Raw genomic sequence first — 15,867 nt, forward strand, 5'->3', positions numbered from 1 at the left:
AAGAGGGAGAAGAGAAATAGAAGGGGAAAAGACAGGTTAAAAGAGCTATGACTGGCCAGGCGTGGTGGCCCATGCCTGTAATCCCAGCACTTTGGGAGGCCGAGGCAGGCAGATCACGAGGTCAAGAGATCGGGACCATCCTGGCCAACATGGTGAAACCCTGTCTCTACAAAAATACAATTAGCTGGGCGTGGTGGTGCATGCCAGTAGTCCCAGCTACTCGGGAGGCCAAGGCAGGAGAATCGCTTGAACCTGGGAGGTGAAGGTTGCAGTGAGCCGAGATCGCGCTACTGCACTCCAGCCTGGGTGACAGAGCAAAACTCTGGCTCAAAATAAATAAATAATAAAAATATTGTCCTGCAGGTTCTTTTCTTACAGTTTCTTAATGAGGTTTTGGTATATTGACCCTTTATACCTTGGCACAGAAGGATCTGGGCCTTATATGGGCATATATGCCCCTCCCTAGCAGGTCTATGTAGACACTGAAGGACAGATGTCAAACATACGGTTCTGAAGGGTGAATGTCACACATGTGGTACCAAAGGTAGGTATCAGACATATTCACTTGAGAAACAGTGGAAAGCAGTGCAGTTGACCCAAAGCTGCAGTGTGGCGTGATTCTAGGATATTTACAGGTCCAGCCCCCAGAGCTTACTGCACCAGTCAAGACAAAAATTCCACCCCAGCACACATACCCACCACTCATTATAAACACGAAGATCATATTATCTGGAAGCTGTGCTGTACGCAACTGTGGGAAATCAAAATCAGTTTAAAGAACCAGTCATAAACATTTGTATAAACAGAGTTTCCACACCTGGCCATTATCTGCTACTGGGAACCAAGGAATAAAGTGGTGTAGCTTTTTCTTTCATAAAGACTCAGTACCATGGTTTTTCTGCATGTTGTCATGTTCCATTGACCCAGTCAGTGTTTCCCAAATGTTCGCCCATATCAGAATTGTCCGGAGGGCTATGAAAGTAGAGACTGCTGCCCCATCCCCAGTGGTCTGATTCCCCCCACTGGTAGGTGTCCAGTGGGGCCTGAAAAGTTGGGTTTCTAACAGGTCTGCCCGTGATGAGGATGCTGGTCTGGGAGCTGTTCTTGGAAAACCACTGGGCGAGGATATTTGGGAATCTTAGTGGATCCCTTTGAGTCTTCATCCTCTGCAGGCTTCTTGACATCTGAAATGGCTGTGGGCATGGTCAGCTCATGTTCAGGGCCTGGAGATACTTCAGAGGGCTAGGTAGGGGCTAGCTCAGCCGACCTGGCACCTCTGTGCCAGGCCTCCAGGCCTTCTCTGATCTCTTGTGCCCCCACAAATGCCAATTCTGTGCTTCCAGAACACCAGAGGCAGCTCTCTCTGAACACGTTCGTGTGGTGACCACAGGGATGTGCGGTGATGGGCTAGCTGTCTGTACTTACTAGAAAAATAATTTCTAAGCAAATAAGGCATATCCAGGAGGGGCAATGTTTATCTCTCCCTTAGAAAGGCTGACTGGCTGTACGGGAGTTAATGTTTTTAGTTAAGTCACGTAATGCTTTTGGAGAAGTACTTGCAGCTTCCATCCTGTGGAGCCTTGAGATCACTGGGCCTGTCGTTATGTAAAGAACACTGCAATTTAAGGACCTTTCTGTGATCACTTTTCAGAGGCACAAAGGAGTTTGAGCTATGAGGAGGAAGTTGAAATTGGACTACCAAATTTGCATAAACAGCTAAGAAAATTAAACTTAAAACCACCTATATAACCAAGCCCAGAGCAATAGAGAGAGGATGATCGTGTTAATTTAAGCTTAGCACAGCAATCGGAATACTGCCCCAGCCTACCTGCAGATGCAAATGTACCTTATAGAAAGCTATGTGATGTCTTGTTGCCCCAGGAAGCTATTAGAGACAGTTGCTCTTTTTGCAAAATGAAGTGACTGAGACTGGAAGTGCCTGCTCCTGCCTCAGTGGATTAGGATAGGGTTTCTCAGCCCCTGCACTTGGGCACTGTGGGATTTAGAACTGCATCCTTGGCTTCTGCTCATGGATACCAGTACCACGTCTGGAATTGTTAACAGCTACCAATGTCCCTAGGCATTGCCGGATATCCATCCCCTGGGGGACAAAATTGCCCCTAGTTGAGAATCACTGGAGTAGGAATGTGATTATGGATAACATTAACGTTACCAGAAGTGTGTTGATTCCGATCTTTTTAAAGCTTATTATGTAGATTACTATAAAGGGTTGGAGTTGATATTCCAACTCAGGTATTGGCCACCAGTTGTCTTTCTAAGATGCCATCATATGCAGAAAACTTAATTTTTGCTGTGAGTCCTGGACCTCTTTGGACACCAGGAGGAACTGTGATGCAATGTGGGCCAGACCCTCTCCCTGTGGCCACCACCCCTACAGCCCTCCTGCTGGGGACTGGGGCCTCCCACCCAGATGATACCTGAGCCTGCCTCTCCCCCCAAGTCTTCCCTCTTCCCCCACTCCCATCCCACAGGAAAAGCCCTGCTGTCCTTACTAAGTCTTGGGCCAATTAAAAGTATTGATCGTCTGCGCATGGGGGCCCACACCTGTAATCCCAGCACTTTGGGAGGCCGAGGCAGGTGGATTGCCTGAGGTCAGGAGCTCAAGACCAGCCTGACCAACATGGTGAAACCCCACCTCTACTAAAAATACAAAAATTAGTCGGGTGGCGAGTGCCTGTAGTCCCAGCTACTCAGGAGGCTGAGGCAGGAGAATCGCTTGAAGCGGGGAGGCAGAAGTTGCAGTGAGCCGAGATCGTGCCATTGCACTCCAGCCTGGGCAACAAGAGTGACGCTTCATCTCAAAAAGAAAAAAAAAAAGTATTGATCTAAACTGTGAATGACCAGTTGATTTAACCCTCCTTGGGCGTAATTGGTCTTCAAAAGAGCATTTTATTGACCCAGATGAATCTTTTATAGGAGGGATGTGTGGATGCTCTGGGCCCTTTGGCCACCCCTTGCCTGGATTATGCCTTGTTTAGCAGTGTGAAATCACTTATTCTCCACTCCTTATCACCTCCTGGACAAGGAAGATAAAAAGTCAGAAACAACAGCATTGTCCTCTCTCAGCACCCATGATTGGATCCTTATTGTTTAGTAAAGGATAATCCCTAAACATCCAGAGAAAACAGGAACCACATGGACTTTATGATTCAAGCATTCCCACCCCTTTTCTAAGCGTGAGAGTATTCTTGTTTTAACTGATTGGCCACTTTACTTTCTTTTAAAACTCACTGGGGCCAGCGCGGTGGGCTCACGCATGTAGTCCCAATACTTTTTGAGGCCAAGGTGGATGGATCGCCTAAGGTTAGGAGTTTGAGACCAGGCTGGTCAACAGGATGAATCCCTGTCTCTACTAAAAATACAAAGTTAGCCGGCTGTGGTGGCACACGCCTGTGATCCCAGCTACTCGGGAGGCTGAGGCAGGAGAATTGCTTGAACCCAAGAGGTGGAGGTTGCAGTGAGCTGAGATTGCACCACTGCACTCTAGCCTGGGTGACAGAGCGAGACTCCGTCTCAAAATAAATAAATAAAACCTCATTGGAAACATCCTTCAGTGCACAGTTGATTTTCTTCTAATTTCCTGCTTCATCCACAAAATTAATGTCACAGTGACTCTTAACTGCCATCCCTTTGTGTATTATTTGGGGTGAAGGATAATATTTATTCTTTAGGTTCTGTTAAAGAACAGAATTCTTTAGACGCTACTTGAAATGGTAAGGAAGGCTTTATTCGAGACCATTGCAATGTCATTGAGCTCAACTTGGAATACAGCAAGACGAGCAGGGATTGATAGCCAAAGAAGAGAGGGGATGGGGTAGTGGTTGGGAAATTGGGGGATTTTTGCTAACCTGACCTGGCAGGATTCCTGCTAAAGGCAGGCTGAGGACTTAGACGTTGACAAAGGCCCCTTTGAGTCCTCTTTCTGACTAGGACCTGCTCTCTGGCTGTCCAGTAGGTCCAGTTTTCAGCAAGAATCCTGCTGAATCAGTTGAGCTGAAATCTTCCACCCTTGTTATCTCATCAGATCCCTAATGCCCCTGAAGTGGCCTCGTTGTCGGGGGTGATACCCGAGATTCATTCTCTCATGCCAAGGAAATCAAGGATGCAGACACACAAGGCGTGAGCTTAAGAGCAGAAATTTAATAGGTGAAGGAAAGAGAAGAGCTCTCTCCTGCAGAGAGAGGGGTCCCAAGTGGGTTTCCAGTCTGCGGTGAAATGCAGGGGGTTTTATAGCTGAGCTTGAGGAGGTGGTGTCTGACTTACATAGGGCACAAAAGATTGGTTGGACCAGGTGTGCCATTTGTATAGAACACAAAAAACTAGTTAGGGCTAGGTGTGCCATTTCCATAGGGCATGAAAGCTGGCCGCCCCCACCCTAGTCTTTTTTTTTTTTTTTTTTTTTTTTGAGACGGAGTTTTGCTCTTGTTGCCCAGGCTGGAGTGCAATGGTGTGATCTCAGCTCACCACAACCTCGGCCTCCCAGGTTCAAGTGATTCTCCTGCCTCAGCCTCCCTAGTTGCTGGGATTACAGGCATGTGCCACCACGCCCAGCTAATTTTGTTTTTAGTAGAAATGGGGTTTCTCCACGTAGGCCAGGCTGGTCTCAAACTCCCGACCTCAGGTGATCCACCCGCCTTGGCCTCCGAAAGTGCTGGGAATAAAGGTGTGAGCCACCATGCCCAGTCATCCCCACCCTAATCTTTTATGATGCAGATGGGTTCTCTGCCTGGCCAGCCCCATGTTGCCTGTTTCTTTTGTTTGTTTGTTTTGAGTGTTGCCTCTGTCCCCAGGCTGGAGTGCAGTGGCGTACACGTGGCTGACAAAGAAAAGGGAAGATGGAGCCTCCATGTTGGACATGCCTGGCCCCCAGGTGGCCCTTTTCTATTGGCACAGCTGCCACATTTCACCGGTGAAAGCTTCCAGCTTGCCTGTTTATGTTTGCAGCTTGATTTTTCAGGCTGTTCTTTGTTAGAAAAAAAAAAATAATAATTTATAGGGCTGCTTTTTGTTAGAAGGGAAGCCTTGCTGAGGACTCTTTTTTTTTTTTTTTTTTTTTTTTTTGAGACAGAGCCTTGCTGGAGTGCAGTGGCGCGATCTCAGCTCACTGCAAGCTCCGCCTCCAGGGTTCACGCTATTCTCCAGCCTCAGCCTCCCGAGTAGCTGGGACTACAGGCACCCGCCACCTCACCCGGCTAGTGTTTTGTATTTTTTAGTAGAGACGGGGTTTCACCGGGTTAGCCAGGAGCCGAGAACTCTTTTACCCTCACTATCTGCCTAAATTTCTTTCTAGCTCCTGTATCACCCCAATCTCAATAGCGAATCACCCTGGCCTGGAGTCCTGTCAGTGGGGGTGGGGTGAGTGAAGAACTTGATCAGATACCCGTCGTGGGGGATTCTCCGACCTAGGAGACTCTCGCTAAGAGAGGGCTGTGCAGGCCTGGCAGGGGCAGGATAGACAAGGCTAAGGTCAAGGCCGAGGAAAGCAAGGGACTCAGAGGAGCGTGCCTCAAGTTTGGTCAAGGAGGGAGCCTTGGTGAGTTCTGAAAATTTCTTCACTGCCATGGTGACATATCAGAATGCTGCTTGTGGAGCTCGAAATCCAGAGCCCTGGGCCCCATCTCAGCCCCACTGAAGGGCAAGATCTCCAGCCAGTGAATACCCTCACAGGTGCCTCTGCCACACAGCAGGCCGAGAACCACTTTTCTAAACAAGTCTGGTCACTCTTGTGAACCCACAAATATCCGAGACAGGCCTCAGTCAATTTATTTATTTTTTAAATTTATTTTTGAGACAGCGTTTTGCTCTGTTTGCCCAGGCTGGAGTGCAATGGTGAAATATCGGCTCACTGCAACCTGCGCCTCCCAGGTTCAAGTGATTCTCCTGCCTCAGCCTCCTAAGTAGCTGGGATTACAGGCGCCTGCCACCATGCCTGGGTAATTTTGTATTTTTAGTAGTGATGAGGTTTCACCATGTTGGCCAGGCTGGTCTCCTGACCTCAGGTGATCCACTCGCCTCAGTCTCCCAAAGTGCTGGGATTACAGACATGAGCCACTGTGCCCGGCCAGGTCTCAGTCAATATAGAAAGTTTATTTTGCCAAGTTTAAGGATGTGCCCCTGACACAGCCTCAGGAGGTCCTGATGACATGTGCCCAAGGTGGTCAGGGCACAGCTTGGTTTTATACATTGTAGGGAGACATGAGATAGCAATCAATATGTGTACGATGTACATTGGCTCGGTCAAGACATCAATCAATATGTGTAAGATGTACATTGGCTAGGTCTGAAAAGGCGGGACAGCTCAAAGCAGAAGCTTCCAGGTCTTAGGTAGATAAGAGACAAAGGGTTGGTTTCTTTTGAGTCTCTGATCAGCTCTTCACTGAATACATAATTTACAGGAATAGTCACTCACACATTAGTCTGGCTCAGTGAAACAATAGGGCAGAGGAAGCAATCAGGTATGCTTTTGTCTACCTTGAGGAGAGGGAGGACTTTGAGTGAGTGAGTGAGTGAGTTATTTTGAGACGAAGTTTCACTCTCATTGTCCAGGCTGGAGTGCAATGGCGCAATCTTGGCTCACTGCAACCTCCGCCTCCTGGGTTCAAGCAATTCTCCTGCCTCAGCCTCCCAGGTAGCCGGGATTACAGGCATGTGCCACCACACCCGGCTAATTTTTGTATTTTTAGTAGAGATGGGGTTTCGCCATGTTGGTCAGGCTGGTCTTGAACTCCTGACCTCAGGTGATCCGCCTGCCTCGGCCTCCCAAAGTGCTTGGATTACAGGTGTGAACCACCATGCCTGGCCATACTTTGAGTTTTGTCTGTCTTTTGCCCACAAGGAATTTCCTTATCGGCGAATCGTGAGGGAGGAATGTGGCATTTTATCTTTGTAGTTTCGTTATTTAGAAATAAAATGGGAGGCAGGTTTGCGTAGTTCCCAGCTTGACTTTTCCCTCTGGCTTAGTGATTTTGGGGTCCTGAGATTTATTTTCCTTTCACACTCTACATAAGAATAGTTTCTAAAGTCCAACCCTTAGGAACCCAAGATTCACCACAAACCCCTGAGAGAGAGAATGTGGCTCGCCACTGGGACTGGGGAGGAGAGCTGGATGGGAAGTGCTGTGGGGAAATGCCTTTCCCACGTCAGATTCTTCATGCTGCGCTCCGTTTAAGGTTTGGTGTAAATGACGGAAACGATTCCTCATTCACTGGGTGAGGATTATCCTGAAGGGTGGACTTTCCCGGACAGCAGCAGAAATGACAGTCCTTGACATTGTGTCCCCCAGTGATAAATCGTCACCGTGATGATGAATCCAGGAGTCATCAAGTCCAGCAACTCTTGAGAAAAAAAAAAAAAAAAAATGCAGGCTCCTCTCTGTGTTCAAGGTCCACCCAGCAGTGCAGGGACAAGCTCCCAGGCTGTAGCTTCTCAGCCTCCATAAGCCCCACCTCCCTTCCTTGCTAGGAACAATGAGATTCCCGAGTTCTGCATAAAACACTATGCAAATGATACTTCATTGGCTCCCATGCCAACCCCAGGACTGCCACTCTCAGCCCCTCCTGTATGTTGCAGAACTGGAGTGAAGACGGGAACACGGGGGCCATAAGAAATGGAAGAAGGCCTTTGCTGTGCATTCCTGCTGCCCGAGCACTGTTCAGAGGAGCAGACAAAGGATGAAATCAACGCATGCTTCACAGAAAGGCAAACAGAAGTGCGAACCCCTTAAGGGTACACGGCTGGAGAGTGCTACATCTTCAATTCCAGATTCATTTATTCCAGGATGGCATCCCTCTGCTTCCCTGGCAGAGGAACGAGCAGGGCTCAGCTGGCCTTCGTGAAGGGCGCAGTGCAGTACATCTCCCAGAACTGCAGAGCACCAGGGCATGTTACTGAGGGCAGAAACAGAGACCCTTGGACTCAAGAAAAATCACTCTATAAAAAGGAGCAGAGAGGCACCTGCAAGAGTGATTTCATTTCCTGGAATCTCCCTTCCCTAACCCCAGCCCTGAATCCACAAGTCTGCACAGCAGTCAGCTTTCTCGATTGTCTCAGAATATGGTGAGCTTTTTTAAAGTAGACAAAATATGAGTAAAGGACAGAGACTAACGTAGATTGAAAGCCTGTCTGTGCCAGCCACTGTGCCGGGCTCTCTGCACTGTTTCTATTGTCCGCTGCTTTAGCTGATGCATCTACTATGTCCGAAGGTCAAGGACATCCTGACGTTGCGAATAGCTTTTGCAGTTGAATGGGTCTTCCACAATTAACCCAGCTTTACATGTAGTTTGTAATGTTTTTTTCTTATTTTCGTTGTAGCCTGAAAATCTCTTATACTACAGTCAAGATGAGGAGTCCAAAATCATGATCAGTGACTTTGGATTGTCAAAAATGGAGGGCAAAGGAGACGTGATGTCCACTGCCTGTGGAACTCCAGGCTATGTTGGTAAGGACAGTGCGTGTGCACACATGTGCCCGTGTGTGTGTGATGTTCTCATGTGTGGTGTCACCATGTGTCAACTCATCAGTTGTCTGAAGCATATGAGCTTGGCATGTAATCACAGCTGCCTTCACTTCCCTTGGGGGAAAGAATAAAAAGATTGAGGAACACTGGAATGAGTAATTCATAGCAGGGAAGTGACTTCCCCTGAAAACTTTTGCTCAGTTGGGTAGAAATCACATTTGATTTGGTTGTGGGCCTGATCGAGGCTGGTAGTTAATTTGGATGAATCCCAGATTCCATTTCCAGAGATCCTGCATGCATCTGTTTCTGAGTGATTTACAGTGAGACACTGAGATAACAGTAAGTTGCACACACAAGAAAACATTCCAATTGCTGAGATAGGAACATTGATGGAGGAACCTGGTTCAGACCTTGACCAAGTCACTCTCATCTATCAGTCAACCCTGATCTGTACTGTGATGCTAGGCGTTCAAGTTTTTCCCTAAATCCCAACCCCCAGTTCTTTGTACTAAACATCCAAAATGCAGAGAAGACTACTGACAGATCTGAACACTTGGATTCTGATGTTCATCTTTTGACTTCTGGGGTCCTGGAGAAACGCCATTAGAATACTTGTGACTGTTCTGCGACCTTCACCGACATCAGTGTATTCATTCATTCATTCATTCATTCATTCAGCAAATGTATGTAAAGTTGCTACTATGTACCTGATGCTGTACCAGGCACCGGGGTTAAGGCAATGAATGACACAGACATGGTGCCTGCCCTCATGGAGCTTACGTTTTAGTTGGAACAAATAAGCAAACAGGGCCATTTCAGATCATAAGTGCTATGAAGAAACTAAACCTGGGGGCCTGCCAAGGAGTGACAAGGAATCAGGACTGGGCTGAGAGGACAGGGAGGAGACTTGGGCCTTGGTCTCAGTGGCAAGAAGAAGCCAGCCATGTGGGAGTTACAGGATAGCATCCCAGGAAGAGTAACCAGTTTGTGTGAAAGCCCAAAGGCTGGGAGAGGGTACGAGCTAGGGACGTCTGAGAGCAAGAAAAAAGATGAGGTTGGAAAAGAGTTATGGAAAATGGAGTCTGAGGCTGAATTTTTTTTTTTTTTTTTGAGGCGGGGTGTGGTAGGGTACTGAATCTAGCTCTGTCGCAAGGTTGGAGTGCATTGGCGCAATGTCAACTCACTGCAACCTCCGCTTCCTGGGTTCAAGTGAGTCTCCTGCCTCAGCCTCCCGAGTAGCTGGGATTACAGGCACCTGCCACCATGTCCGGCTAATTTTTGTATTTTTAGTAGAGACAGGGTTTTGCCATGTTGGCCAGGCTGGTCTCAAACTCCTGGACCTCAGGTGATCCGCCCGCCTCAGCCTCCCAAAGTGCTAGGATTACAGGCATGAGCCACCGCGCCCGACTGAAGCTAAGTTCTTGTCATGCAAAGTGTGGTGACCTTTCTTTGTGAGAACAGCTGGTGAACCCACCTGAGAGAGGAGGTATGTTATGTGACCAGCATCATCCCTGTGGGTCTTTGGGGACATCCACAGAACCTTCCCAGGCAGGCCGAGGAGAGTTGGCCTGAAACTAAAGGGGTTACAAGGGGCATTGTGGGAAACTCCAGATGACCTTGGGACCACTTTGTGGCTTTTCAAGTTCTTGCATATAATTACAGAGCCATGTCAAGCTCGAGTGTCATAGCTGTTCATTTTCAGAGTTACTCAGAGGAGGAAAGACATGAGCAGGCTAAGCCGGCTAGAGAACAAAATAAAGGGAAGGGAAAAAAGCAGCAGGGTTTAGAAGCAGGGAGATGCAGGTGGTGGAAACGTGGCTGGGGAGGAGCTGTGTGGATACTGTCGCAGGGGGGCTCAATTCCCTGGATCGTGTGTATGCAGAAGGCACAGAAGAGGCTGCTCTGCTCGTTTTTGAAAGGTCCAGTGCATGGCCGGGTGCAGTGGCTCACACCTGTAATCCCAGCACTTTGGGAGGCCAAGGCGGGTGGGTCAGTTGAGTCCAGGAATTCAAGATCAGTCTGGCCAACATGGCAAAACCCCATCTCTACTAAAAATACAAAAATTAGCCGTGCGTGATGGCGCACGCCTGTAGTCCCAGCTACCTGGGAGGCTGAGGCAAGAGAATTGCTTGAACCTGGGGGGCGGAAGTTGCAGTGGGGCTGAGATTGTGCCACTGCACTCCAGCCTGGGTGACAGAGCGAGACCCTGTCTCAAAAAACAAACAAACAAACAAACAAAAGCCAGTGCAGGCTTTGATAGAGATTAACAGCATGGTCAGCAATCGTCTCTTTTAGGATAGTGTGATAATGGTTGCAGGAATAGCCTGGTCCCTGGCGGGGGGACATGTGCCTGGGGTGGCAGCGGGAGGAAAGAGTGTGTGTGGAATACGCATGGAATTTCTCCAGCTCAGTCTGAGCCATCAGGGAAGCCGTGAATCCATGAGGCGAGACAAGCTGAGTGGGGGAGCCTGTTCCAACTACCCGGAATCCCAGACATTAGAAAATGAAAAGGTCTGTTAGGTCTTGGTGCTGGTCCTCTTTTCAGCTGTCTCCCCTGGTGAGAAGGTGCTGTTACTGTGACCTGCCCAGCTGTTCCGTTCAGGAAGTTGACTCTTGGGCTGTGATTTAAATGCCCTGACAACCAGTGAAGGCCCCTAGCTACGTATGCATCACGTGCTTCTCATGTTTGGCTGGAAAACTCCAGCACTTTCTAAATTGAGTTTTACTTCTCTGTGTTTTGGCAAAGCCCACGGAATGGCAGTTTTTCTGGTTTCTAAGTGGCTGCCGTCTGCGGGGTCTCGGTCTGTTGATTGCTGTGTCTGGCGCTGATGAGTCAGGAATGGTGTTGAGAAGAGTCTGTTGCTCTTGCTACTCTAAATGACAGCCAGTGGGAGCCATTGGCTATTGATGTTGTGAGATACCAGGTTGTCCTGGAGGAGGCTGGGGGAGAGGAGGACTGTAGCAGTGGCGCTCTTCTGTTGGTTTGTGTTGACTGAGCACTGAAACTCCACCAAGAGAGCGCCTCTGGAGTGAGTCTTGTGGAGGGGACACAACTTCAGAGGAGGGAAGGGGCTGCTTTGAAGAGCTTGTGTCTAGAGGACAACCCTTAGGCAGTTACCAGCTGAACTTGGGCTGTTTCCTCCCTTGTCTGTGTGGCAAGCTCCTATTCAGCTGCCAAATCCCAATTTAAATGTTACCTCCTTTGACTGCTTTCATATCACCTTGTTCTGTCTTTTGACATCCTCGTTCTTTCTATGACCCTTTTCTCGTCATGGTCTGATCACATTCGCATTAGGGTTCGTATCCATCTGTGTCTCTCATTTCACTGTGAGTCTCATTAAATCTTTGTGCAGACACTACTGCATTTAGTAAAAACACACAGCTCATGAATCTTAGCCATGTTTTCTTTCTCTCTTCCCGTGCCATTCACTCAGTATGCATTTATTGAGTTCCTGCTGTGTACTGTGTGCAGTCATCCCTTGGTATCCACGGGGGCTGGGTTCCAAGATACTCCACGCCCTGCAGATAGCAGCATCCTCAGATGGTCAAGTTCCTCATATGAAATGGCATAGTGTTGGCATATAACCTAGGCGTGGCCTCTGTGTACTGTCATCGCGAGATTACTTAGAATACCTGATGCAGATAGCTATTGTTTTCATTTGTATTACCTTTATTATTTTTTCAAATATTTTTGATCTGTGGATCCACACATTTTGAATCCATGGATACGAGGGCCAAGTGTACAGTGTTTGGTCTGAGAATACAAATAGGGCTGGGCGCGGTGGCTCATGCCTGTAATCCCAGCTCCTTGGGAGGCCACGGCAGGCTGATCACCTGAGGTCAGGAGTTCCAGACCAGCCTGGCCAATATGGTGAAACCCCGTCTCTACTAAAAATACAAAAAATTAGCCAGGCAAGGTGGCGGGCACCTGTAATCCCAGCTACTCAGGAGGCTGAGGCAGGAGAATCGCTTAAACCTGGGAGGCAGAGGTTGCAGTGAGCTGAGATTGCGCCATTGCACTCCAGTGTGGGCAACAGAGCGAGACTCCATCTCAAAAAAAAAAAAAGAGAGAGAGAGAGAGAGAATACAAATGTGAATAAGGTACAAACTCTGACCTCAAAACATTCAGCAGTATTGTGAGAGAGAAAGCAAACAGGTCAGCTTAATGTATGCTCAGGTCAGCTTAATGTATGCTCAGGGCTACATCATTCAGCCCTTCAAGAATTATTTATTTATTGTCTACCTTCTGTTCTGGGCACTGGGTGGGTACCTCAATAGAAATAGAAGAAAAAAAGATAAAAATTCCCTGCCTAGTGGCACTTACATCTGAGTGGGAGAGACACGGGCTATAAAGCAAATATTGATAGCTAAGTTCATTCATGTGTTAGGTGGCCTTAGTACTATGGAGAAAAGTGAAGCAGAAAAGATGATAAGAAGTGCGTGTGTTCAGAGGGTGGTGGCAATTTTAACTACAGTGTGCAGGCAGCCCTCACTAAGAGGGTGGCCGTGGGTAAAGATTTGATAGGAGCGAGAGAACTGACCATACAAGTATCTGGAGGGCATTCCAGGCGCAGTGCGGAGGCCTGAAGGCAGGAGAATGTGGGCAAGCGGCAGGGAGCAGAGGGAGCAGGAAGGAGAGGAGTAGGAGAGGCAGTCGGAGAAGTCCTGAGCAGGGGTATGTGGACCAGGACTTGGAAATCGTTGTATAGACCTTAGCTTTTACTTGGTGATAGGATGCCGTCCAGAGGCTTCTGTGTTAAGGCAGTGACACACTGTTTTTAACAGGATCCCTCTAGGACAGGGGTTCCTAACCCCAGGGCCTTGGACCGATACTGATTCAGGGCCTGTTAGGAGCCGAGCTGCACAGCAGGAAGTGAGAGTCTGGCTGGCGAGCATTCCTGCCTGAGCTCCACCTCCTATCAGATCAGCGGCAGTAGCTTCTCGTAGGAGCTCGAACCCTATTGTCAGCTGGGCCTGCAAGGGATCTAGGTTGCGCACTCGTTTTGAGAGCTCTAATGCCTGATGATCTGAGGTGGAACAGTTTCATCCCGAAACCATCCCCAGTCCCACATCCATGAAACAATTGTCTTCCATAAAACTGGTCCTTTGTGCCAAAAAGGTTGGCGATTGCTGCTCTAGGACACAAGCTGGGATCAGGATAGATGGCGGGGGTGGGGTGGAGGAAGGAGGCCGTGGGAAGACTCTGGCATTGATCAGGTGAGACCGTGAGAAGCCTCAGGCATCGATCAGCAAGGGTTTAGTCCAGATTGGTTGCAGCAGAAGTGACAAGAAGCTATCAGATGTCAGGTATATTTCAAAGGCGCTGTCCTCAAGGTTTTCTGAAAGGTTGAAAGTAGGGTTTGAGAGAAAGAGAGAAGGCATGGATAATTCAGAGGTTTGTGGGCCTGAGTGCCCCAGGAGGGTGCAGTCGTCTTTACTGGAGGTGGAAGAGCCTGGGGGATGAATAGATTGCAGATGCCTTAGGAGGAGCTTGGTTTCAGTTTGTTAAAGTTGACTAGGCCAAGAGGGCAGTTGGAACGTGACCCTGGAACTATGCGCAGTCGATTCTCGCTGTTCACAGTCGTCATGTTCTATTATAGAAAATAGCTGGAAGCACTGAATTAACCAATACTGAACCATTGCTCCTAAGGGAAACACAGGCTGGGTTCCTGTGAGCCTCTGGTCACATTTTCATGAACCGATCAGTACAACATTTTCAGAGTGTGTGTTTCTGTTTAAAGACACCTTATTGAATATGTATTGTTGAATCATTAACTTTGGTTTGCAGCCCACAGCACCGTAACTCCCGCCTGAAGGAAGCTTCTCTAACCCACCGATTTTCTCTGAAAGGCACGTCGCAGCCTCTTTGCTGTTAGGAAAGCTAGACAGACTTCAGCACTATGCTTGGGGCTGTTGTAAACAGGGAGATCTCCAGTAAAACCCAAAAATGTGAAAAACATGACACCAGATAGAGGGTGAGAAAAGACCGTTGTTTACAGTCGGAGCTGAAACATGAAGGAAGAGCACCGCCTCATTCCGCCTCAGCTTGAAACTTGCCATCGGGCAACTCAAGTCTTTGGTCACTCTACGCATGTCCACAGATGACCACAAAGTATTGATTTGGGGGTTGCGAATAACTTTTAGCCAGTAGGCACATTTGCAGATACAGAATCCTTGAGTAATGAGGATCACCTAGATTTGGGAGATGTTAATTTATGGCTGCGTTTTAAAGCCGTGAACCAGGATAGGCAATGAAGGAGAGGAAAGGTCCCGGAGCCGAGTCCTGGGGACGTCAGGGTGGAGAGGTCAGGAGGACAAGCTGGAGCCCACAGAAGAGACCAAAACAGGGAAGGGGCAGTGGGTGAAGTAGAAAGAGCGCTGGCAGAGAGTGGCGTGCTCCCTGTCACCACGTGGAGAAAGTGCTCCATGCAGAAAGTATCACATGTCAGTTGCTGCTACTGAGTCAAGTAAGATGAGGATTTGGTTGAATTTTTTTTTTTTTTTTTTTTGAGATGGAGTCTTGCTCTCATTGCCCAGGCTGGAGTGCAATGGCATGATCTCAGCTCACTGCAACCTCTGCCTCCCGGGTTCAAGCAATTGTCGTGCCTCAGCCTCCCAAGTAGCTGGGATTACAGGCATGTGCCACCACGCCTGGCCAATTTTGTATCTTTATTAGAGATAGGTTTTCTCCCATATTGGTCAGGCTGGTCTCGAACTCCCAACCTCAGGTGATCCACCCACCTCGGCCTCCCAAGGTGCTGGGATTACAGGCATGAGCCACCATTCCTGACCCTGGCTGAACTATTAATTAAGTGTGGTAGCACTGTGGTCAGAGGAATGGCAGGAAGAAGGCAAAACGGGTCTTGGTAAGTGCACCAGCATGGTGTCCACTGTGGGGCTCACCCCAACCACCCACCTCCTTCACCAGCCATGGCTTCTCCCTGCGAGGCTCTTGGGGCACCATTTTGAATCTTGAGCAAAGAAACTGCAGCTTCATCCCTGCTGGAAAGTTTTCCATTTGAACAGAGCAGAGCCCAGCCCCATTTGGCAGCTGTGAGGAAGGAGGGAGAGCGAGCTGCCACTTCTGATTCAGGGACCACACTATCCCCTGGGCCCAAGCCAGGGGTTGCTGTCTGCTCCCAGCCTAGCGTGGTGTCTTTGTATTTTGAAAGAAATATGTGAATACGGATGAGGAAAATCTTCCATGCCCCCCAGGGCAATCTATAGGTTTATAGCTTGAGTTCAGACTTTTGATAGGTAGAAGTGTTGGTTTCAATTTGTGAATCACCGTTTTATTATTATCTAAGTGACTATTCAGCTGAATAGTTAATTCTGCCAACATGAAGCTATTACTTCAATTTAAATGAGCTCTCTAACAATGAAACCAAAAA

General features: G+C 48.3%; 1 protein-coding gene and 1 pseudogene across 4 annotated transcripts in view; one reads left to right on the forward strand and one right to left on the reverse strand.

The window, feature by feature from the left end:
• Nucleotides 1-15,867, forward strand: part of CAMK1D (calcium/calmodulin dependent protein kinase ID) — a 491,709-nt gene that overhangs the window by 415,939 nt on the left and 59,903 nt on the right. For all 3 annotated transcript variants that reach the window (XM_050803261.1, XM_050803263.1, XM_050803262.1), the window contains exon 5: nucleotides 8,332-8,458. In XM_050803261.1, coding sequence (XP_050659218.1) covers nucleotides 8,332-8,458 — 127 coding nt within the window. The remainder of the gene's footprint in view (nucleotides 1-8,331; nucleotides 8,459-15,867) is intronic.
• LOC126962380 (60S ribosomal protein L6-like) overlaps nucleotides 1-15,867 on the reverse strand; it is a 693,495-nt pseudogene that overhangs the window by 406,101 nt on the left and 271,527 nt on the right. The gene's annotated exons all lie outside the window — the stretch shown is intronic.

This window comes from Macaca thibetana, chromosome 9 (assembly GCF_024542745.1).
Source record: "Macaca thibetana thibetana isolate TM-01 chromosome 9, ASM2454274v1, whole genome shotgun sequence".
Classification (NCBI taxonomy): Eukaryota; Metazoa; Chordata; class Mammalia; order Primates; family Cercopithecidae; genus Macaca; species Macaca thibetana.